At 39.7% G+C, this 24,258-nt stretch overlaps 1 protein-coding gene across 1 annotated transcript; it reads right to left on the bottom strand.

The window, feature by feature from the left end:
• Positions 1-1,942: 1,942 nt before the first annotated feature.
• On the bottom strand, positions 1,943-24,113 carry MELK (maternal embryonic leucine zipper kinase). Its single transcript, XM_061364623.1, has 17 exons — positions 23,716-24,113; positions 23,349-23,434; positions 22,510-22,626; positions 21,831-21,974; positions 20,189-20,257; positions 18,852-18,944; positions 17,642-17,740; positions 13,950-14,018; positions 13,329-13,427; positions 12,319-12,405; positions 10,663-10,791; positions 8,342-8,488; positions 7,369-7,585; positions 5,556-5,649; positions 4,940-5,108; positions 3,464-3,567; positions 1,943-2,352 (listed from the first exon to the last, which is right to left on the bottom strand). Exons 1-17 carry the CDS (start codon positions 23,885-23,887, stop codon positions 2,175-2,177), a joined length of 2,073 nt encoding a protein of 690 aa, XP_061220607.1. The 5' UTR covers positions 23,888-24,113; the 3' UTR covers positions 1,943-2,174.
• Positions 24,114-24,258: the final 145 nt, after the last annotated feature.

Here is a 24,258-nt window from a genome sequence, read left to right on the forward strand (position 1 = left end):
GTACAGAAAGTATTTAAGCACTGATATGAAGCTTTGAGCACTAATTTTTTAGAACAGTAAGTTAGGTATGCTTTTATCAACACAAACCCTTAATTCCTGTGCCAGTCATATACCACTTGTAAGATGTGCACTGTATGGGCATCACCATTTACATTCCTTTATTGGCAGTTAAGGGATGCCAAGAATGTGGCTGCCTCCTCCCACATGGGTCCCCCAGCACCATCAGGGCAATTTTGCCACCTTGGCACCCCTGCCCGCACCCCAGCCATTTGATGCTACTGTGGGTCCCCCTCGGTGCTCAGCACGGACCCTCTGCCCACCTGACACCCCTGCCCAGACTGGGGTCTCCTGCTCAGCACTGGTTCACCTGCAGGTTTGCTGGTGATCACATGCACACCCCACACACCCTTGCCCTGGGGAGGACACAGACACTTGCCTCCCGCCCTGCAGCTGGCACCAGGCTGTGACCCCTCCATGTCCTCCCATCAACTCGTACCATCCCACTGATCCCACCAGCACCCGACCCCCATGAGGCTGCCAGCCTCAGCAGCTGCAAAGTCAGATCTGCTGAAGCCTTCCTGCCTGCTGCTGCCACTGACCAGATTTCTTTGCTATCTTCCTGTCCGTCAGATGGGTATCCCTTTATCTTTTAGTTCTGACTTCCCCCTTTTCCTTAGCATCCCATTTGACAAGGTCCCTAATCAAATAACATTCCCAAAGTGAACACTACCACATCCCACACACCCTTATTAATATAACTGACCAGGTCTGATTCTCATTACGTTCCCTCTTAGCACCTGGTGCTTGAGTTTGCTTCATTGTATGCTCTTGTTCATGTTATCCCTCTTATTTCACCCTTTTGCATCTAAAAGGTTCTTGAAGTGCTTCAAGGAGCAGCAGCTCCCTCCTTCCATGTGCCCATGAAAACATTTCTACCTCTTCTTGAACTTTGATAAAAATGTCCCTATTCCTTTCCTTGGCTAAACAGCAGCAAAGGAACAACTTGGCACTGAAAGAAAATGATGGGACACTTCGACCTTGGTTAGTAAGTCCTTTAATAAACAGATCCTGAATGGAGGGTTGTGGATAGTAAGTGGAACTTTTATTAGCAGCCATCTCTCTTGTCTGTCCCTGTAAGGCTCAAACAAGCTCTATTTAAGAGGCAATAACATGGCATTCACATACAGCATATGCTACTGTTGCCTTAATGAGAAATACGCATTGCCACCTTGTCTGGATAGTAGTGGGCATCGTTGCACAGAGGAAGGCTTCAACATACATCTTCCCCCTGCTGCTGCTTGGATTTACCCCAGCAAGGATAAAGGCATGAACACTGCTATGTGACAGACAACACAAGTGCTTGGATTTGGGTTAGGGTCTTTCTAAGTTGACACCCTAAAACCCCAAACAAGCCCTGTCTGTACTTACTAGTTCTGCACACTTCATTATTTCTGACACATTCTGCACCTGGTACAGTTAAAGGTGTCACTCTGAATTCCTTGTGGATAGTGAGGGTTACAAATGCCTTGTCCATTCACAAGTGGGTTAAAGGTGCTATTGTTCTGAACATGATAATCTGATGATCACTTAGCGGAAGAGCATCAGACAGTAGATATGCTTGTTAAGTATCACCAAGGCGTAGTAATGGAATACGGTAATGTTTTATATGGGATCAGTTTAAATCCTAGCACTCTTGACTTCACATTTATTGAAGACAGTCCTATTTTGTATAACACTGAGCATATAGTGTAACTCTGGGAATCACAGCTGTGACTTAGTTAATGATCTCAATAAATCCTACTTAAGCAGAGACAAGAAAAGAATTATGCAAATGACTATTTCTGTAGCACATGTACTTGATAGCTAAATACATATCAAAATAAGGTTCTGCATACAAATACCAATACTTTTTAACTCACATACGTGAAAAATACACAAGGGGACAGCTTACAGAATTTTATTTCAAAGAATTGCAGCTGCAGAACATTTGTTACAAACTTGAATATACAGAAGGCATAATGTACAAATAGGGGTGGTTAAAAACCCAAGAAAGGTAGCAGATTTTTAAAATACAGCTGTGAATGTGACAAAGAATTACTTTTCTGGACACACCTGTCATTATGATTCAAGCCTCAGTCCAAAACTGCTGCTTTCCCAGCACACGCATCAGGCAGTCATACTTGGCAGCTGGACAAGATGTCTTCCATCAGTCTCTTGTAGACCCAGACATCCCCTTTAAGCCGCTGTCTCCGGATACCCACTACTTCAGGTCTGCTGAGCTGACACACTTCTAACACAAACTCCATAGATACTTTGCCAACATGCGACCGTGTTTGACATTTGAGGGTATAACTGTGCAAAACAAAGGAAACAAAATAATCATTGAAATATTTAATGTTTCTTTTGTAACACAATTTTGAATTAATAAAAGCACTTTACAGAAATCGTGTTATTGCTATTCAGACTATAGGGAAACAACCCAGAATTTAGTGAACTGAGAGCTTTGAATACTGTAGTCCTAGAACACTATCATTATGCCCAAGCACCAGCATGTGGCACCAATGTCCCTAGGACCACCACTAGCCACAGACCCCCATTCTCAGAGTGCAGAGCTGGAAGGATGGTGACACTCCCTATTGTTTTTCCTGGACAAGACCACTCTCCTGTGCAGAAACATTGCTGCAGAGAGGCTGGTTACAGCTCAGCTAGTGTGAAAAGTGGGAAACTGAATGGGAAGTTTAAATCATGACAATGGGAGAAGGTGCTTCAGTACCCTTCCAGATGCAGAGCTTGGAAAGGCATCAGAGGTTGAAGTGTTATCTGATGTTCTACAATGACTATAATTTAAATATTGGAGATCTTTAGAAAATGCATGTTATTAAGCACATTCTTTTCATGCACTGGGAAAATCAGGAACCAGGCATTAAGCTTTGGTCCAAAGTAGGATTCCAAGTAGGAATCAATCCTACTCTCAGTACCTTAGTCTAATTAGGCAATCCTACAAATTAAAATAAAAACCCTACAAATTAAAACAAACCACACAAAGGTGCGTGAATTCTGTGCAGCTTTTAAAATATACCGATCTCCTGGATAAAAAATGATGTCTTAACTGCCAAGAATGAGGGTTAAAAGGTGCCCACATTATCTCTCAAAACTGCCTGATTTGGTCATGTGACTGTACCCTACACAGTTTCACAAAAGAGATCAAATTCACATCAGCCTCCAAGAACTTCCTCACTATTCTCAGTTTTTATCTATCAAAGAACTCTATTAGAACTCACTTAACCTTCCTTTGCAGTGGGTGGACAAGTTTTATTGAACACATTCATTTAGTGCTTTGTACACTTTTGATAAAATTACTGTATGCAGGGCTGAGAAAGTAAGTTTAAATACTTTGCTTTATCAAGGATTTGTCTAAATATTTAGATAAATACTAGTTGAAGTCATCATACTTTACACTTACCCCTTCTGAACATATTCCACATGCTTCTTTGAAAGAACAGCAATTATTTCATTCAAGAGATGGTCTGGATTCAGTAGCTGAGTGGAGGTAACATTGTAGTGTGCCTAAAAGTAAAAAGAAAAAAAAAAAAACAAAACTTATGAAAGGTTTTCATAAAGAAAGCTTCAGAACAGCTAACCACAGCTAACCCAATATTATTATAATGAACCCATTGTGGTAACAACAGGAGCACTGAACAACTGCTAAACAATTAATATCAAAGCACACCCCAACCAGAAAACATCATAAAATCCAAAGCAGCAGTGATAGGCCAGGGTGGCTGTCAGAAGTCTTGTACATAACCAGAGGTGGTTTCTGGAGTGGGCTAATGAAGACAGCCAGATGGCTGTACTTACAGCACATGCCACAGCCCTGAGATCACCTGCAGTGTCCTTCCTCACTGAAGCTGAGTGGTCCTGGTATCAAAGAACAGGCATGGCACTATGCAGCTTTTCTAGGATCAAACCACCACAATGTTTAAAGAAAAATGGTAACTCACAACTCAAACGTATCGCACCTAACACATGTACCTAATAATGTACATGGCTGGTAAGTGACTTCTTGAACAACTTTCAGGCACCCATATGTAATGAAAGTGCATGCCAACTATAATATGACAAATGCTCTATCCAGCTTCTGAAGTCTCAGAAGCAGCTGAAAGAAAACAATCATAAAATAGCTTGAGAAATGAACACAGGTTGAAGATGCAAAGTCAGTTTAAAAGAGTGGTTCTTACAGTTCTCATTCAGCCTAAAACATGAGTAACTGCCTGCCATTAACTGCTGTAACACTGTGAAATAAAGTTCTAACTTTCCCTGCTATACTCCAGTGTCCCTAGACACGCATCAGTAATTTTGCACATACCATGGACAAAGCAAACTGGTGTGGAAGGATAAAAACTTTTAGAGACAGAGAGCTGGTCAGGTTTGTAGCCCAACACACATCCTGAACTTGTGAGAGTGACACTTGCTCTGACAAGCGCCTCTTGGAAAAGCTGCCAACTGCAACACAGTAGCTGAATTCCATCTACACAGGTTGCAAAACACAAAATGGTCCTTCTACTGACAGAGAGCTCTTACTGTACATCAGGTGTCTTAAGAGCTGCAGCTTGAAGAGGCAGTAAGCTGAAAGAATACATCACATTTTTATGGAACTGTTTATACCTCAGTAACAGTCCTACTTCTTTCATGTTAATCATGTTTTTCAAACATGTCATCTACAGATTCAAGTATAAATTCCTCCTTAAGTTGTGAAGTATGTTAGTTGCTGTTTGTGATGTATACAATTCTGTTCAGCACACTAGTATCACACCAATGCTTAACAGCAAATGCACTTTACTGTAGAATGCAGGCAAGTGACATCACAGAAGTTTTCACTTCACTTACAGACCATTTCTAAAGGTATTTGATGTTTTCAATCACATTTCCAGCAGCGTACCTTAAGTTTCCTTGGGTGATCTCTAGTGGATCGTTTCTTTTTGCTTGGCGTAAGCATTGTGATCACTTTATCTAGGCCTCTTTCAAGACTTCCAAATATTTTGGTTTTTCTCTTCTTTTGGCTGCTACCCACATGAGTTAGGTCCATATCTAATTCCACAGAATGACACCTGTTACATGAATGAATTAATCAGTTATTCTTTGTCAGTATTTTAGACATCAGTTACTTCAGATACGTCACTAAATTATTCCAGAATTGACAGAATGAAGAAAACTAAAGCAAGGGCAGTGTATTATGAGAATTTTTGTTTGAAAGGCAGTTGAGATCTAAACCCAGCGATGTATACTGGAACTGTAGCTTTCTGGGGAACTGGAGTAAGAAGGAACTTAACACTATGAAGACAGGAATATATTCTGCAGATAACTGACTACCAAAGTCTTAAAACTTTTCTCTGCTGTCAGTGTTTTCTACCAAATGTAGAAAAAGGTTTTAGGAAGCGTTATACCAAGACAATGGAAATAACAGCTTACTGTTGTAACAATGCTTCCTAGGCAGTACATGGATTAAGGTAGTCCTCTTCTAAATCAGAAGTGCACACATATAACCAGACATTCACCTTTTTTTGGGAAGCACCTCAGCTGCTCTCAATTCATTTGTGTTTGTCAGGTTTCTGGTTTTCTCAGCTGGGGTGACTGCAGTGAACTGATTCTCTGGAAGAAAGCATCCAAGCCAAAGCAGGTATGTTTTTGCATAAAGGATTTTCTTTTCTTCAGAAAGGATTTTTTGTAATTAATACTTTATTTCTAAAACCAGCCTTTTCTCCTAACTCAGGTCTGTTATCTTCGGAATGATAAAATAAGTGTTTAATATCATCATAACACTACTCCTACTTTACAAGTTTTACAAGTAAAACTGCAACTGTTTTCCCCAGGGCTCTACAAGTCAAGGCTTAGAGTGAACAATTTAGTTCAATATTAGAAATTTGGAAATGCCACTGGAACCAAAATAAAAACTCAGCAAATTACTATGTCCAATTGTTGCATTCTTTAGCAAGCCATTTTCCTTATATGAAGAGTTTAAGTTCATATAGCCACGTTTAGTAATGCACACTACATAATGGCCTAAAAAGTTCTTCTACATTGACAGAGATCTCCAGAGCATGGTTTTGAATGTGCAGAAGCAAACACCAAGTGCAACAGTGAGCAAGTGAGTTTTTACAATTAAACCCAACTTCAGCATTCAGAATTTCGGATCTCTACAGAATTGCACCTGGCCCCAGACAATGCTGATCCAAGTTCCAATGGATACTTGCTACTAGTATTAATACTATCTGTCTTGACTCAAAGATCTTTCAATGAAACAAAGAATTAGCTTTTAATTGTTTAATCCTCAGAAATATCTCACTAAAATGAGCTGAAACAGTGTTTCTGCATTTCCCACTTCAGAAAGAATACCTACTTTTGCTTTCTAAACTCACCATGAAGTCAAACTTCATAAGTTACCACATACAATCTTAAGGGGAGGAAAGAAAAAAAGATAAAAAAAATCAAGGTCATAAGTAACTTGGCGTTTTAGTGAACTTCCTTAAAGCCTTTACAAAGGATGTCATTGAACAGCACTACATCCAAGATCCCTTGTAACTTGAATCAGCCTGCAAAGACTTTCTTAACAACATTCCTTAGCATCTAGAACAGAAGAGTCTCCTATTATAAGGAGTCCTTGGGATTTGAAGGACAGTTCGCATTTACAGTATCAACACCAAAACTTTTATGTTGAACAGAATGGCACTGTACATACAGGAGCCATAATTTTTCATAAGAATGGACCAGTCAGGCTGAGGACGAGGTTTCTGGTAACTCAGAAAAGCTGACAATTCAGACAAATTCGTTGTGCATCACATTACTGTAAGATCTACATAGTTGTTAACGTTGTTACATATATAAGTATTTTCACTGGCACATAGGACTCGTTACTGTGAAAATGCTGAAATGATACCATGAGAAATGCAAGTTAGATTTCTCTTAGAAGTACCAATAAAAGCATACTTGGCTAAAAGTATACCTTTATTTTCACTCAAGGTAATAACAAAGAAAAAGATTGTTAAGGAACTTGTGTTCTCAGCCTTCACAGAAAAGTGGAACCAGATGGAATTTCAAGAACATGGAACTTGGCTCCACGTCAGAACATGCCAAAAGGCATGTGTGACACTAAGCAAAAATGACTTCTGTAATTAACATACAAGTAACATGCCCTGATGTATGGTTAAACCTCTTGCAGCACCTTACCAGAGTTACTAGAACAACCAGGCTAGTGAATACAGGAAGAAAAGTTAAGTCTTCCAGAAACAAGCATTGTGCTCATATCTGAATTTACAGTAATTCCTAAGCATCATGTATGTTCTAAGTTTTCATTAGTTAAATGCAGTGTACCTTTGAACGCAGGTGCTTGAAAGGGTACAGTTTGTGCCTCAATCTGATGCTTTGCAAAAGGAGTGTTTGGAACAGGAAGTGCAAATTTGCTCTCAATACAAGGTGACGCTGTATCAACACCCTCTTTTTTTTCATGCTTCTTAGATGCCATTTTCCTTGTCACTGGAGTTGACAGTGTGAATTCTGTACCATCCAGCTGAGCATCATGTCTTGAATGCTACAAGAGAGACAACGAAAAAAACCCAAAGATATTCTTTGCTGTATTCCAAACACATTCAGAAAAGTAACAGACAAGGCAATTCTAAAACCGAAGCAGTTTAATTATATAATAAAATACCATACCATACAGTGTTTGCCTACTTAGAAAATACCATACAGTGTTTGCCTACTTAGAAAAATTGATACAAACTCTTCAATACTTCTTATTATCTCAGTAACTTGAGATGTTTATTAGTAATTTGCCATTTGTTTATCTGCTCTTCTAAATTCTTTAGCTTGCGTATCTAAGACTATTCCTTACCAACTCATCTGAACACAGCTAAGAATTTTCATTTAGTTTAATTGTATAATTCCAATTGCTTCATCGAATTTTCCTGTCCAATACAGACAGATTGAACTTTTTCAAAAACTTGTACAACTCTAGCTTAGCTCTGAGATCTTTTCTGCTGTACCTTATTGTTTTCCCATCCATTTAAAATCTTCATTGCCTCATTTATTCTTTCCTGAAGTGCAATTTTTATGCAAATCAAATGTCAAAGCTCAAGTTTTCATCAAATGAATCATGACCTACAGCTAGAGAAGTCACAATTTGTGTTCAATTACGTACTTAAAACATTCCTTCACTCTGTAACTCCCCTTGGCCAGGGTCCACCAAACATTTAACTACATAGCAAGCTTTATGTACATTGACAGTAAGATTTTTTTGATTAAGAGTTTTTTTTTTTTAAGGAACTAGTACTTATTCTTCAAACACCTGCTTTTTTCTGTGAGTATTTAGAATAAATTCTTCAAACGGAGACTCTTCAAACAGCAAAGGTGCATCAGAAAATTCCACAGATCCAAATGCATATGGCAGTTCACTGCAGTTTGGAGTATCTTCATATATCGTAGTGTTTTCAGACTGAAAAGAAAGATTTAGTTAAGATGCCACTGCATGATTGTAAGTAAGATTTCATCAGAAAAGTGTCATTAAAATATAAATCTTATAATTAGAAACTTAAAAATGGTAAAAAGCTAATGGAAGTTGAGTTAATACAAGTCAAGTTTTATAATATGACTTTCATATTGTCATTGTGGATTTGTCATTTGTGTCAAAAGCAGATGTGAAATTATTCTCAAAGCACCATTATTATCAACTCATCTGTCATGACCTGTGTCAAGAGAACTAGCAAAAAAACCCTGCCTTTGATTTCAAGACTTGAATCACAAGCTCTTTTCACTGGAAGCCAAATAATAAGCTGGCAAGTATCCAATAAAAGAGTGCAGTAAAGTCTGAGAGGGCGCTGGATAAAGGTAAATACATTACATCCAAAATATGCAATTCTAGAATCTGCAACAGTATTTGAACTAGCACCCACAAACCCTCATCTCATTGCTAGACATGAAAAAAAAAAAAAAAGTAATTTATTAAATCACAGGATTCGTTACTTCAGACAAGACTGCTAACCCTCATGGCCAACATCACACACAGTCAAGATTTGTATCACAGCCAAGAAGCTAACAGCCCAATATTGTACCTGAAATCGTGTTTCATTACAACATGAATGCCTGAATAGAATTCCTTGCCTACCATGTTTCAGATGAAATTCATGTCAACGGTGAATTTTCTGGAATACCTTTCTCCATCAAATTGCTTGAAATAAGACAGTATTATTTACAAGCTTGTGCCTCCCAATTCAGAAACTGTCTTAAGTTAAAGATTCCCTTTTGCTTGGTTGTTTTCATTAGACTAGCTCTTGCTAGAGAACTTTGTTAGTTGGGTACTTCAAATTCAGTTGACATTCACTCGTACCTACATGCAGGTAAACTAAATATGTCCCCAGTGCTTTAGAAAGACAACGGATTGTTGCCTTCTATAAGACATTATTTTCACAATCAGCTGGGAAGGCATAATGCATATACTAAACTAGAAATCTGGCATTAGCCAGCTCAGTTTACCTAGGACACCACTAGAGATGACGTAACTTTACAACATCAGCACTGCTAAACCTAGAGAAACTCTACCTTAAAATCATTTGAGGGTAGAAGACTAATCCATTACACATTCAGCAACAGTTATGATTTGTGATCTGTTACGCAGCGCTGGTAATCCTAAAATTGTCATCTGTGTTTCAAAGCAGTTGTACAAATGAACTGAAATTATTTACATGCCATTGAATCAGCTACGTAAGTATTCATTCTGAGTGCTTGCCTCTATGCAGAGAACAGCACATCCAGATAGCTAGCTAACAATTTTACACAGACGCCTACAGTTCAAGGGAAAATGGCTAATACAAAGTCTGCCAATTTACTGGATGCTTTGAGTTTGTCAAACAGACGAGTATCACCAACATCACATATAGCTGCACATTGAATATGATATTGCAATCAATTTAGCAACTTCAGACAAGTTCTGAAGTGCCCTATTTGCACTTTGCTACAAAACCACAGGAACGGAAATCACCATGAGATAAACAGAGTCCTTTCTGGGATTGTATTCTGAGCAGATGAGGAAGGAAAAGGTCCCTCCGCTTTAACCATCACCTTATGTAGTGTCCATGTCATCTCAGTGTAGGCTGTCCATGTCCATGTCCTGACATGCCAGGACACTGGACTTTATGACCTTTGAAGGTCCCTTTCAACCCAAACTAGTCTATGATTCTACGATGTTTCAGAAGACTTTCCTTACTAAACCATGCTAAATGCAGCTAGCAAGGTACAAAATTATTTAGACAAATGTGAAATAGTGCAGTAAGAAGTTAGACATCATAAAGGAAAATCTGGAATGATCACACAGGCCAGGCAATGGGCAATTTTAGTCCATTTTCATGAGTAACCAAGAGGAGATTCTGTGGGGTACTCATAGTGCACCATTGTCCTCCCAGGTAGAATTCCAGTAATGTCAATTCACAGAAGCAGCCCAGAGTTATAAACATTTTAATGAGGAGACTGAACTGTTTAATGACCAAGACTTTGGCTGTTTTCACACATGCTTGCTTACTGATGTTTAGGTCACCAGTCTGTTTTCTCAGGCAGGATTTTGTTAATGCAGAGCATTTTAATCAGTATTTTGTCCCACTGAGTTAAAAAACTTACCTTGAGGTCTGCCAATTGTGTTCTACTTGCATGCCCCATCAGATGTGGAACTCTTAAGGAAATATGCTTGCCACGAGCCTTCTTTGATTGAAGCAAGAGATATGTTGCTGACATTTGGTCATATTTCCACTGGGAGAGGAAAAATAAAATAATGGAATAAAGACTATTTCCATTTCCTCTTGGGAAACACTAAGTATAAACCAAGGTTAGCCTTCAAAAATTTGTGTGTTGCAACTTTTTCTACCTGATGTGCATCCCTAATGTTTTATCACCTATGTGTAATTTCAGATTTCAGTTGATTCACATTATGTGTTCAAGATCAAGAAGCAGTCTATGGCCGTTGACCTTCGCCACTTAGTCTGTAGCACAGGCACTGGGGTGAAAACTAATGCTGGGACCACAGTCTGTCTACACAAGTGAATAGCAAAACTATTAATACAGTTCATCCAATACTTCAACCAGAGTCTCCATTTTTTGGAAGCTTTTGTTCCTCCCTCCACTCTTGCCCCACTAGCAGAACAAAAAATTGCATGTTTTTCAGCAACAGTCTACTCACAACACGGGTACAATGCCAGACTGGTTTGCAGCACAGTACAATTAGTTTCAATTACTTATAAGAGATTAGAAGTCCTCCAGTAAAGGACCATGCAAACACCACAAAACTATTTGGAAGGACTTTTCCCTGTGTAGGCAGATTGCTCAGATTATTTCCTACAACTGAAGAAACAAGAAGCATTAACTCTACAAATACTTCTTAAGTATCACACGATTTAAAAGTTTGTTCTACATTTTAAACTGTTTCTACAACAGTTAACATGATAAAGTAACAGTTTCTAGAAAGAGAACTTTCACTGCTACCATGAAGGAAAAAAAAAAAAAAATCAATTTCAAGGAAGAATTCTCAGATTCAAGTTAAAACTGGAGTATACATCATGTTTAAGTATCTTCTACAGGCTGCAATGTCATTGCTAATATTTGTGCAATTCTTCCAGAAATTCGGTTCAACTTTTGTCATTTGTATTCAAAAATTACTAAACATATTCATATTTTTAAAAACTGTGAAGAGTAACTCCAAAAAATGTATATAGTCTGTCCGGGTGATGCTCTCATTTTTATCTTACCTCTTCCTTATTGAACCATGTCAAAGCAAACAGTTAACCCAGCAGATGGCATCTGTTGTTTAAATTTCTGTCTAGTTGTGCCTGCCCTGTCCCTGGCAGTGTTCAAGGCCAGGTTGGACAGGGCTTGGATCAAGCTGCTCTAGAGGAAGGTGTCCCTGCCCCTGGTAGGGAATTGGAACTGGATGAGTTTCAAGGTCCCTTCCAACCAAAATCATTCTATGATACTGTAATACTATTTTGGTTTTAAGAGATTTAGAATGATTTTATCATGATGGGAAAATAACAGTAAGGTTCAAGAAACATCAGGAGCACAATGGAAGGAGGAACAGGAAAAAAAAAAACAAAACACAAATTTGAAACTTAGCAATGTATTTACAAGTTACATACAGATTCTGGAGTTCTGTAGGGGGTCCTTAAATCTAGTATTAAAAATATAATAGTTGACAATAAATGGGCATTAGTCTGATAATACAGTAAGCTTATTTACTATATAATTGAGTTTCATTACTGCAAAATACTGATGTGTACTTCTTACCTCTGATATTAATTTCAAAATGCTCTCCCTGCTCTGTTTATGAAACACAGAAAGCTCTGTAATGCAATCTTCATCAAGATGTCCCAGCTGCAAGAAAATAACAGATACTGAAGCATGAGACATTCAAGTTATCTCATTATCCGTATCTTACTGTGACACTGTCATGAAATCCAGTGGGTTGAGTCAATAATCAACCATGATTTTAGATCTTGTATTTTAAATAATTAGCATCAGAGCGAAATATTGTAGGGAACAGAGTGAAAATGTCATACAAATTCAACAACATCACAGTCTGGCCCCTCCTTTGTGAGAGGTTGTGAATTCAAATAAGAAAGCCTGACAGTAGATGAAATTTTTACTAGAAGCTACACTTTCATCTCTCCATACGTATCCAAAGCTATCAGACATGCACATCTTTTCTACAGCCAGTTAGAACTGAGATGCTCACACAGTAAAGCTGGTCTTTACCTAGAGAAACAGTGGCATCCAGTGGCCAAGGTAAAGCACTGGCTGAAAATGTGTAAACTTCTCAGTATTACTGACAGCTAGACTGTTTGTTTTTTTATTTGTTTGGGGTTTTCCCCACATACTACCGTACTCTCTCATAGAGTAAAACGAGCAATAGAGAGAAAGGATTAACATGTTATTCAAAATAGCAGTTTTTAGTGAGGACTAGATACAAGATAAACCATAACCATACCTAACATGATTTTCAGAACATTTGCATTTTGCACCTTAAATTATTGACCAAGCAGCCAGGAGAATCAGGTTGGCATTAGTACATGGAAATACTTCGTATTTTGCTGAGAAGTCAGTTATTTTGCAAATTAAGCATCAGCTTAAAAGAAAGTAATAACATTTTGACAGCAAGAAGAATCAGAAAAGAACCATGGCCATCTCAAAAGTTCATCTTCAGAGAAATGTCTTCACACCTCCATAATGTAAGGAAGGTAGTAAGCCAGTAAAGGTTACATTAAATACTTCAGTATTCATCTGACAAGTGTACTTACTAGGTATTTACTTTGCCACTGAACAGCATCAGAATAACCTTGCATGAGCCAAGGGTGACTTAACAGATGTTTAACTGTAATCCGCTTCTTTGGGTCCACCTAGTGGGCGATAAAAATCAAGCTGATACATGGAGACCAACTTAAGAAACTGTTTTCTACATGGAATCTTAGGGTGGTTAGAAGCTCAATTTGAGCTTCATAGCTCCACCAAAAGGAAGGACAAATATATGAGCTGTGAAAAGCTGTTATTGTAAGTGTAGGTTACAATATGTTCCAGGAATGTTTAGCATTGGCTAGATTGTTTAGATGTAGCCCAAATGCATATCCAGTATGTCTAGTTTCATTACTGAAAAAGAAATGCTATTCAAATGCTATACATAGCACAGTTAAGAACAACCAAATCCAGGCTGCTTGAAGACTTGGTTCAACATTGCATAATTGTTTCTGTATCAAACCATTCCAAAATTTTCAGCAGAAGACAATATTTATATTTCCCTCAAAAATTTGTGAGATTAAGCATCTTGTTTAAAACTGAGTATTTTTTAAGTATTTCATCAATGTAAAGTTTTGACCTATGCAGTCATACTTTATAGACTTACTGAACAGAAGCGATATCTTTACCTGCAGCATTTGGTTAAGCAGTAGTGTACTGCTAGGAGAGAGCCATTTTGGAATGCTGTATTTTCCTCTCTGCAGAAAAGAAGAGAGTTTAGAATGAACCCTTAACAGCTAGCTCAAAAGAAACTGCTAACTTATTTGGATGACAGCAACATCTGTATTTGGTCAAAAAGTAAAAATAGCAGGCACATGCAAATTTAGCTTTACAAATGACTTGAATAAATGTAATGGTGGTCTTAAAACCCCACGGCATTAGTACAGAAAATCCTATGTTTTAAGTATTGAGTGCAGTTTTCACCCACTCAGCTTGTGTGACATTTCAATTTCAGTCCACTTTTGCAGCTAATCTACTATTTATATATTGAATTGTTTCATCAAATCAAGTTGATATTGAAGTGTTAGCAGTGCAAGCATGCTGGAGCCTGAATGACTAATACAAGCACTTTGAAATGTGAATATTTATTGAAATCATTACTTTTCAGACACTAAAAACCAAACTATACTCATCATTTAGCTATTATTTTCTTTTTAAACAGGTTATATCTCATGCTAGAGTTTTGATAACTACTCAAACTGCAAAGAAGAACAAAGTTACAGATCTAGCAGGTAAGTTTCTTTCAATCTAATTATTTAGTGTGTGTGTGGGTAATGCTTGATTAGAAGAAAATTGACAATGGCTTTCAGAATCAAGATACAACAACAGTAGATAAAAACCAAACCAAATACACCAAGGAGAATTTGCTTCTCAATGAAAATGGAGAAAAGAATAGAAAACAGTAAATAAGCTATTCTTTATAATAATCATAATCATCAATTTCTCATGGCAGTTTTCCTTCTACAAATAAATGCCTCAATAACAAACCAGCTGGTATATACACAACATGTATTTCTAAGTAGAATATGTCTTGCTTTAACATCACAGGTTAAAAAATTTGAGTTACTTATTCACAGACTGTACTAATGAGCTATTTAAAATAGTTTGTAGGCTGTTTCACAATGCAGTTTTACTCTGAAACCAAGTCAAGTCAAGTAACACATGCAATCTGCATTTTGTTTTTAATACATTGCTACAAAACATGAGACATAGAAAAACAAAAGTAGCATCTGCTTGACTGATGGCAATGCTAGAAGATAAATGGCTTGCAAAAGCTACCAGAAGCACAAGATCACACCAGAAATAAAAAGGGGGGGGGTGGGGTGGTGTGTGTGTGTGTTAATCTGTCACATGTTTGATTTTTCATTCAAAAAGTAAAAGCATTTATTCAAGTGTTCCCAAATGAAGAGATGTGGAACATTCCAGGGAAAGAAACATTGTAAGTAAATCATACAACCCTAATTAGCTTCAAGCAGCATATTACATTGACTTGGAACAACAGTTCTGACTTGACATTGCAATAGATTTTATTATCTATAATGTGTGACATTATATTCCACCATAGTGTTTAGTATGATCAGAGGGCTGGCACAGCTCTGCTCTGGAAACAGGTTGAGGGAGCTGGGCTTGTTCAGTCTGAAAAAGATAAGGCTCCAGGGAGACCTTAAAGCAGCTTCCAGCACCTAAAGGGCCAACAAGAAAGCTGGACAAAGGCTTTTGAAAAATGCAGGTAGGGATAGAATAAGGAGAAATGGCTTTAAACTGACAAGGGGGAAGATTTACATTAGTTATTAGGAAAAGTTCTTCCCTTTGAGGGTGCTGAGACCCCTCATCCCTTTGAAGATGCCCAGAGAAGCTGTGGCTGCGCCATCGACAGCAGTGCTCAAGGCCAGGCTGCACAGGGCATGGAGCAACCTTGTCTAGTGGAATGTGTCCCTGCACGTGCCAAGGGGGTTGACATAGATGGTCTTTAAGGTCCCTTCCAACACAAACCAGTCTGAGATGCTGTGATCCTCATTTCAAGAAATTTTCAGTTTGCAGTCACATAAAATTAAAACAAATTCAGAGCAGAGATTGCAAGCCTACATCTTAACACACATGTGACATTATTGTTTTTTGACTGCACCAAGACTAACTTTTATAACTTGGTCATCTCAGTTCAATTAAAAAGTTTTCACTGGCCAACTTCCTGTAAGTCCAAACAATTCAGCACCCAGATCCTGTGCGTGTTAGACAACTGTAGGTATGCAAAAACCATCTGTGATGATCTTAAAATCTCCATTCCACATCTAAGCTCTCTGTTCACGCTTCAACTATTGACTAGTTTGCCAGTTATATTGTACACCTTGGTGTGATGACCAGCATAAAGGATTTATCATTCTACAGAAGTATGATTATAGATGGACAACTCTACATTGTATACTAACCTTATCGGCCTACAACACAATTAACACCACAAGCAGATAAGGTAGCTAAAGTCTGACAATCTAGGTGATTTTACCCTAAACAGTGATTTTACTGAGAAACTGCAAGTGTTGCTAACATTAGCTGGACAACACTAAGACATTATGGTTTAGTTTCAGGTAGTACTGTGAGAAGGGAGTTGGAATCAATGATCCTCATGAGTCCCTTCCAACTCAAGATATTCTTTGATCATGCAAGTAGAAAATCTGTATAATTTTAGTGGTGACTTACCTAAATATCATCACCTTTACACGATCTCTTTGCATCAGTTAGCCATTGTTTTTTGTTTGGGTTTTTTTTGTTTGGTTGGTTTTTTGTTTGGTTGTTTTTTTTAAAAAAAAGTTCCTTATAACAGCTTAACCTGAGCTTCCTACAGATCTCCTATCAAGGTACCCACGTCCATTCTCCAATTCCAGACAAACAAGTCATACTGTGTGCTGAACTAATCCTATATTTTAAAGGGCTCTGACAGCCACACACCCCAGAAACACTCCCTGTGTAGATCAACTATCAGCTGCCTCCTACCAGAGTAGTACTTGAACACTCTTGAGTTTTTTGGAGGGTCTGGTTTTGGGTTTTCTTTTTTTTGGTTTGGTTTTTGTTTCTTTTTTTTTTTGGGGGGGGGGGGGTGTTCTTTTTGTTTGTTTTTTAGACACAGGACACTGGGCAAGAGAAGGACAAAGAAGTAGAGGAAGCCAAAACCCTTAACCAACACTGCTGCTCCTCACTCCACTTACTTTACTGGCAGCTTTATCAACATAAATTTTATGGCAGCTTAAAAGTGCTTGGTAGAAATGCACATATGATGTGGAAGAGCAGCTGCTTAGCTGCATCAAGAGGAGCTTACAGGGAAACAGAACCAACTACTAAATTATATTACTTACTATTTATTATCTTTTTTTAATGATTACGGTGTGTTACATTTCCTCCTCACTTTGGAGGAGGAAAGCAAAACAGCAGGTGCAAAATCCCACTTTTCCAAGACATGAGAATAATTGACATTATTATTTTGGGTGAATCAAATGATGTATTTGCAATTCTATCCAATGCAATACAGGAGAAGCCACATAAAGGCTTATGTAAAAAAAATGCCACTCACCAGCAAGAAAATGTTGCTCCTGAAACTCAATTTCCTACCATTTTACAGCACCAAGAATACTGCAAACACTCATCAGTAAATGATGGAAACAAACCCACAAAATACTGATAGGAAAAGTAGCGAAGTGTAACATAATTCAGTAGATATGCCTTTTGCTCTAGACACAGCTCAATAGGTCCTGCCATCAAAAAAGCAAAGGCCTCTCATAATGCTTAGAAATGTCTGGTTTTAGTGTATTCTAGCACCATCAGTACATACCATTATCTTCCTGTAGAGAGCCATGACATTGTCATCATCAAAAGGGAGACAGCCACAGAGCAGAGCATACAGCAGTACTCCCATACTCCAAATATCTGCCTAAAAAAACAGAATTACTGGATGTTCATGAACCTGACCTATCTAAAATGACTTAGAGACAGGTAATAATCATCCCTCTTTGGTAAAGTCCACATACAAGTCATGAAAAATAGGCTCCTTAATTCTGGACAGAACTCTTACATTGCAAGTGAAAGCATGCAACCCAAATTCCATTTTCAATTCACTCAAGCTGGAGCAATAGTAAAACCAATATCCTCTTCCTAGGTCATCAAATTGCTGCATTACCTTCAATCTTCAAGGATTTTGCTGGCAAAAATGAAATCAAACTCATCACAAGGAATTTCATACAGTAACATTACTGATTACAGCTGTCAACAATGTTACAATCAACTTTAAGGCCGCACTGCTTCTTTGTATGAACACGACAAGGACCTTATATCGCAATGCCCATTTAGCCCATAAACAAAAAGGTGTTTTGAAAAGCACTGGACTTCATGGAGAACAAAACAAAAAAACAGAAAGCAGGAGCACAAGTACATCAGTGCAAAGACTTAACTCCATTCAACAGCACAGCATTTAGGAAGTTTGAGGGGGACTGCAATTACAGTATTTTGTATGCATTAACAAAGGCAAGCAGCAGGTCCTAATGTTCCAGACATGGAATCAAAGCTGGATAAACTCCACCTTTTTTCTTCTCTCAAATTTTACTACACTGTGCAGTACAAAGAAAGCAAGGTTTCATGCACAAATTTCCAGCTAAAGACAGGCCTGATAAAGCATACAAGACACCCAGACTGCACAAATTTGTGACAGGAGTTGGATAATTAACAAACTGATTGCTACTTGAAAGGATGTGCAGTATAAGGAGTTTAAGTTACTGTTTTGTAGGTCACTAAAATACAGAGCAACAAATAGAGATAGTGAAGGATTAGTCAGAGACAAGCTAGCCAGCTACATGATCTGAGGCGAAGAGCACCATGTGCTATTCCAAGCTGTGACCACTGTGGTTAGTAACACAGCTTCTGAGAACTACTGAGGTTTTCCAGTGGCATTCAACAGAAAAAATCAAGTGAGCATATCTGAACTTCACCACGTTTAAATACATGGTGGGAGAAGTGGGGAACAACTTACCTAGAACTGTGCTACATACCTCTGATCCAATATATGCTTTGCCCTGAATCAGCTCTGGTGCTGCATAAGCAGGGCTTCCACAGCATGTGTTCAGATGGTAATCAAGGCCACCCTAGAGTAACATAGGAAATCAATCACACAGAAGGACTGGCTTTAACAAAGCTTAAGTTTTCTAGCAACAACTTATTAGAGGCCTGAGGCCGTGCATCTACATTCACATTGTATTTCGCTTTGGTGTGGTTCACTAGACCAAAACCATCTAAGAGCATGAATATCTATAAACATTCAGATCCCAAGCTGTTCAATCATCTATTACCCTAGCAGTCTTTTCTGTAGCTCCTTTTCTCATAAGAATACTTCCCTTTGTCATTGAAAAGAGATTAAATCTGAGAAAAAGTGACCCATGCTCATGAGGCTAGATGGTTATTTATAACAATATTTAATGCAGTAACATGATGAAAAAACACCAAATACTTGTTATTTCTTTTCCTGGGCTTTGTCTTTGTCCTGTCACTTGTTACTTGACAGAAGAGATTGATCCCTGCCTCCCGGCTCCAGTCACCTTTCAGGTAGTTGTAGAGAGTGATAAGGTCCCTCCAAGCCTTCTCTTCTCCAGACTAAACCCCCCAGTTCCCTCAACTGCTCCTCATAAGACTTGTTCTCCACACCAGCTTTGCTTCTCTTCTCTGGACCCATTCCAGCATCTCAGTGTGTCTTTTGTAGTGACGGGCCCAGAACTAATCACAGAATTCAACAGAAACAATGGCTGCCTTGCCACTGCTGGCCACACTATTTCTCATACAGGCTGTGATGCCAGTGGCCTCCTTGGCTGCCTGGGCACAAGCTGGCTCGTGTTCAGCAGCTATCAATCAGCACCCCTAGGTGCTTTTCCAACAAAATGAGATGACATTATACCACTAAGATGATGGTAATGATTGCCTGCAGAATGTTCTAAACTGAGTCAAGTAAATCCACATTGAGGACAAGCGACTGTATTTGGATCAGTAAGACTTTCTTCCTATTAAATTGTTTCTTAACAGGACTCACATCACACATTATGCTGACAAATAGAAGAAGGTCCTAGAAACCAATTTTAAACTGAGAAAACAACTCAGTACAAGCATATGGAAGCAGAGGATTTGTAATTGTAACTGGAATAAACTACTTAATTTGATCCACACCTACACATATATGCAAATCTTTTTGCAAAAAAAGTTGGATGACAGCTAGGTTGGCAGCTTGAATTTAGGGCCTTCTGGCAAGTCTCCACATTGCACTCTGAAATCAAACATGTGTTTTTACATGTGTGCAGTAGTTGATTTAGCCCTACTCTGTGAAAACAATTGATACTCTTACCTTTGGCTTTGCACAAAGTCCAAAGTCTATCAGCTTCAAATTATGTTCCTCATCAATCAGCAGATTTTCCTGGTAAATGAGAAAGTAATAATGAATGCTTCTATAATCCAAGTAACCAAGAAACCACATTTTCTTTCATCTTATTTCTTCCTGTCATTAGCAGCTAGAATTTCATAGAATGTTCAGGTTGGAAAGAACCTTAAGATCATCCAGCTCCAACCACGCTGCGATGGGCAGAGGCACCTCCCACTAGACCAGGCTGCTCTCCCGCGTTTTGAATTTACCTAAAGCTCTCCTCTGGAGATTGTGGTTGGTTGCTAACAAATATATCCCATGTTCCAAATGGGCAACAATAGTTTGTATCGCTGAGAAGGGCCTGGGAACAGAGAGAACATTGACAGCCAGCAAGCTGAACATCAGGCAGCAGTCTGCTCTGGCAGAAGTGCAGCCAGCAATATCACAAACTGTATTAAGAGGACCACAGCTAGTAGATTTGGACAGGTTACTCTAGTCCTCTGTTCCGCATCGCTAGAATACTGCATCTAGTTTCTGCCCCAGCACAGTAAAGACATTAAACTGAAGTAAGAATGACAGGTGGCCATCAGCCTGCTCAGGGGGCTGTAGCACTTGCTCAATGAGAGAAGGCTGAGGGAAAGACATTCGTTCAGCCTGTAGAGGAGAAAGCTTCAGTGCAAACCTCACAGCAGCCTTTTACTACCTACAGGAGAACATGTAGACAGAGCCAGTTTCTTCACAGCAGTGCATGGTGGGATAATGACAGACAAGAAGCATCAAGAGACATTCAGACTGGAAACAAGGAAAAGCCTTTCTCCTCATAAGGACAGCAAAGAGATGAACAGGTTGCCCAGAGAGACAGCATTATCTCATGCCAGGAAGACGTGACTGGACTAAGCCCCAAGAAGCTTGGTCTGATGCTGCTTTGAGCACAAGGTTCACGTAGAATCCTCTAGAAGCCAGTTCCCACCATGATCCTGTGAATACCACATGATCCTGTGAGTAGGCCATCTCCTACAAAAAGGTACATACAAGGCTTTGGAGGCAAATATTTCACAAGGTGTCAAGGAAAATGCTTGTGCACTAAGAATTGTTTTTTCTCAGAGATGCCAAGGTCTCTAAAACTGCAACTGCTGAACCCCTTGAAGGGGAAATGGACTTCCACACCGTAAAACAATGCTTCAACTCTGCAACGACAGCAATGTCACAGGACAGGTCCAGTAGCATGCATCACCCCCTACACCTTGTGTCTACACATCACTTGTTTCAACTACTGGTGTCCCTTTGCCTTTGGGCACGAGAACAGAACACTTTGCACAACAGAGTGGCACCACAAAGACTCTCTCCAGCTAGAAGCTGGAATAAAGCAGAAAACAAAACAGCCAAAGCAACATTCCAAGTCAGATTTTTTGCTTCACTCCCAGCTGGAACGTGTTGTTCTGCCTCTCTTTGAAAGGAAGCTCCTTCCTCAGACATAACCACACCCAGCCTAGCTGAGGCATGTAGTAGTGAGTAGAAATAATGCTCTTTCAGAAGAAAGCAGGAGAATGGAGAAGGCCTAACTGACTCCAGCTCCTAAAGAAAAAATTAATGTTGGTGTTCACTATGACTTATATAAAAGGCTTACTGGTTTGAGATCCCGGTGGGCATATCCCTGACTATGAACATAAGCAATCGCTGACACAATCTGCCGAAAAAACACACGAGCTTCCTCTTCTGAAAGGTGGTCTTTAGAAATGATGTAGTCAAACAGCTCGCCTCCAGGACAGTACTGCATGAAGACAGGAAAAAGCACCTTTAGAACACAGTAATGAAACCTAAACGAGCCCGACAGCCCTGGGCAGCACTATAGGACACTCTTCCATTCCCTTTGCTTCATCACAGCAGCAGCCGCCGCCAAATACACTAGGTCAGTGCTAGGGCAGACCAAACAAGCAGACTCCTGCCTGATGTGTTGCAATGGATACAACAGTACAAATTGCCCAGGAGCCAATAACCACAAAGGTGTTCTGGGGACCCATATGTACCACTGATGCTATTTTAAAAGAACAGAAGCACAAGGTAGTTATTAGTTATATTTAATTATTGATTAATAGTAACTAAAGTCATTCCCATAAACAGTGAAGGGCAACTTTTACAAGATAAAACATAGCAGATATTACCAGCTTTATTTCCAAACTGAACCACCTTCAACATGCTCATCACTGCTGTAATTTCTTAAGAGTTGTTTCATTTGGGCTCTGTTACCATTTACCGTGACAGCAAAACCCAGGAACCTTTGCTGTTGCAGAAACACCCTTTCTTACCTCCAAGACCATGAATATCTTATTGGATGTCTCTATCACATGATACAGCTGGCAAATATGCTGGTGACTTAAGTTCTTCATGGCATCAATTTCTGTTTTAACACGAGGCAAGTCATCCTATGAGACCACAACAGCAAATTACGAACTTGCCAACTACTTTGACAGATGAGCACATCACAGTAAGCACTGCGCCACACAGAGTTTCACAGCATGGATAGGACAGCATACAAATCAAATTCAGGCCAGCACCAGCCCTGCTGTTACCCTCCTACAGTTCTGGCACATGGATCAGCGTAACCCAGAGGAGTAGATGCAAAATACCTAGTACTCTCATCAGCATTCTCTTTCAGTTACTGTAATGTTTAACTTCCTCAGTTTTACAGCTGGAGAACCTTGCCCCCTTCATACGGCAGCACAAGATTTGTGGTCTTTTGTTACAATTCTTTAAAGGCTGTAGCATCCCACCAATGGAACAACCCATCAGAACAAGCAGGTGTCAATTCAACATGTCACTGTGTTCTTGAGAACTGCAGCAGAACAGCAGAAGATCACAGAATCATTTAGACTGGAAAAGACCTTTAAGCTAATCGAGTCCAGCCACTAACCCAGCACTGCCAAGGCCACCATTCAACCATGTCCAAAAGTGCCACACCTCAACATCTTTTTAGTACGTCTTTAATATGTCCAGGGACGGTGAATCCACCCTGGGCAGCCTGTTCCAATGCTTGACAATCCTTTTGAGGAAGATTTTTTTCCCTAATATCCAATCTAAACCTCCCCTGGTGCAGCTTGAGGCCATTTCCAAGATGCTATGAACTTTTAAGTATCTTTTGGCTTACCCCTAGAGCAAGTTTGTCCATGATTTTTATTGCAACTTTTTCACCAGTGAGAAGATGGCGTCCAAGTTTTACCTTTGCAAATCCACCTAAAATTCCAAAAAGAGACAAATTCAAAGCTTAGCATGATGACACGCGTTCTTGTCAGCAATCTCAGAGCTACACTGGAGTATGTAGCAGGCACAACATGCAGTGTGTTCACCTGAAGAAGGGAATCACTACTACACTTTCTATTTTCAGAGTTCTGTTCCCCAAAGCACACCCTTGAAACATGACCTATAGATTCTGCAGTAACAGCTGATCTACACTCAGGTAAATACTGAAGCAGTTAGACCACACGCATCTGTTTGTATTAAAAGACTGAGCCTACCTGTTCCAATTGTTTCATGTAACTCATAGTACTTGAAAATCTCCTCACGGTCACCGACAGGCATTCTGAGAGGTACGGGGATCTTGCACTCCTCCTCAGCACCTGCAAGGAGGAAGCGTGGACAGCGGTCATGATTTTCCACTCGGAGCGTATTCACACACAGAAAGCACATTCGCCGCAGCCTACACGCCTAGCAATAACACCCCTAGGCAACGAAGTCCGAACACCGCAGGCTAAGGGCACAAGACCGCCATCTTCCAGGGACTCCTCACCAACGCCTAGCAGCGGTGGCAGGAACATTCCTGATGCTGCCCCGCGCCCGCGGCCAGGGCCTAGCACGCCCGGGCTGCCCGGCGAGAGGCGCCGGACGCGCCCCAGGCCTCCGCGGAGCCCTACCGCCAGGGAACGGCGAGAGCCACCCCGTGATAACCGGCGGCTGCATGGCGCGGGCAAAGGGAACAACACTCACAGCCTGAACAGCCACCTCCCGGTGCGACCGTTACCGTTCAAATCTCCCACCGCAGAGCCTACTTCCGGGGCCGA

Source organism: Neopsephotus bourkii, unplaced genomic scaffold, assembly GCF_033783945.1.
Source record: "Neopsephotus bourkii isolate Nb327-2 ecotype Australia unplaced genomic scaffold, CSIRO-AGI_Nbou_v1 NB_1244, whole genome shotgun sequence".
NCBI classification, from domain to species: Eukaryota; Metazoa; Chordata; class Aves; order Psittaciformes; family Psittacidae; genus Neopsephotus; species Neopsephotus bourkii.

Bases quoted from the DNA above. Each gene is read 5' to 3' on its own strand.
- MELK (XM_061364623.1), bottom strand. From the start codon at position 23,887: ATGTGCTTTCTGTGTGTGAATACGCTCCGAGTGGAAAATCATGACCGC. The intron at 18,945-20,188 runs GTAAGAGTATCA...ATGTTACTCTAG, and splicing joins GACTTTGTGCAAAGCCAAAG to GGTGGCCTTGATTACCATCT. The intron at 5,650-7,368 runs GTACACTGCATT...GCTTTCTTCCAG, and splicing joins TCAAGCACCTGCGTTCAAAG to AGAATCAGTTCACTGCAGTC.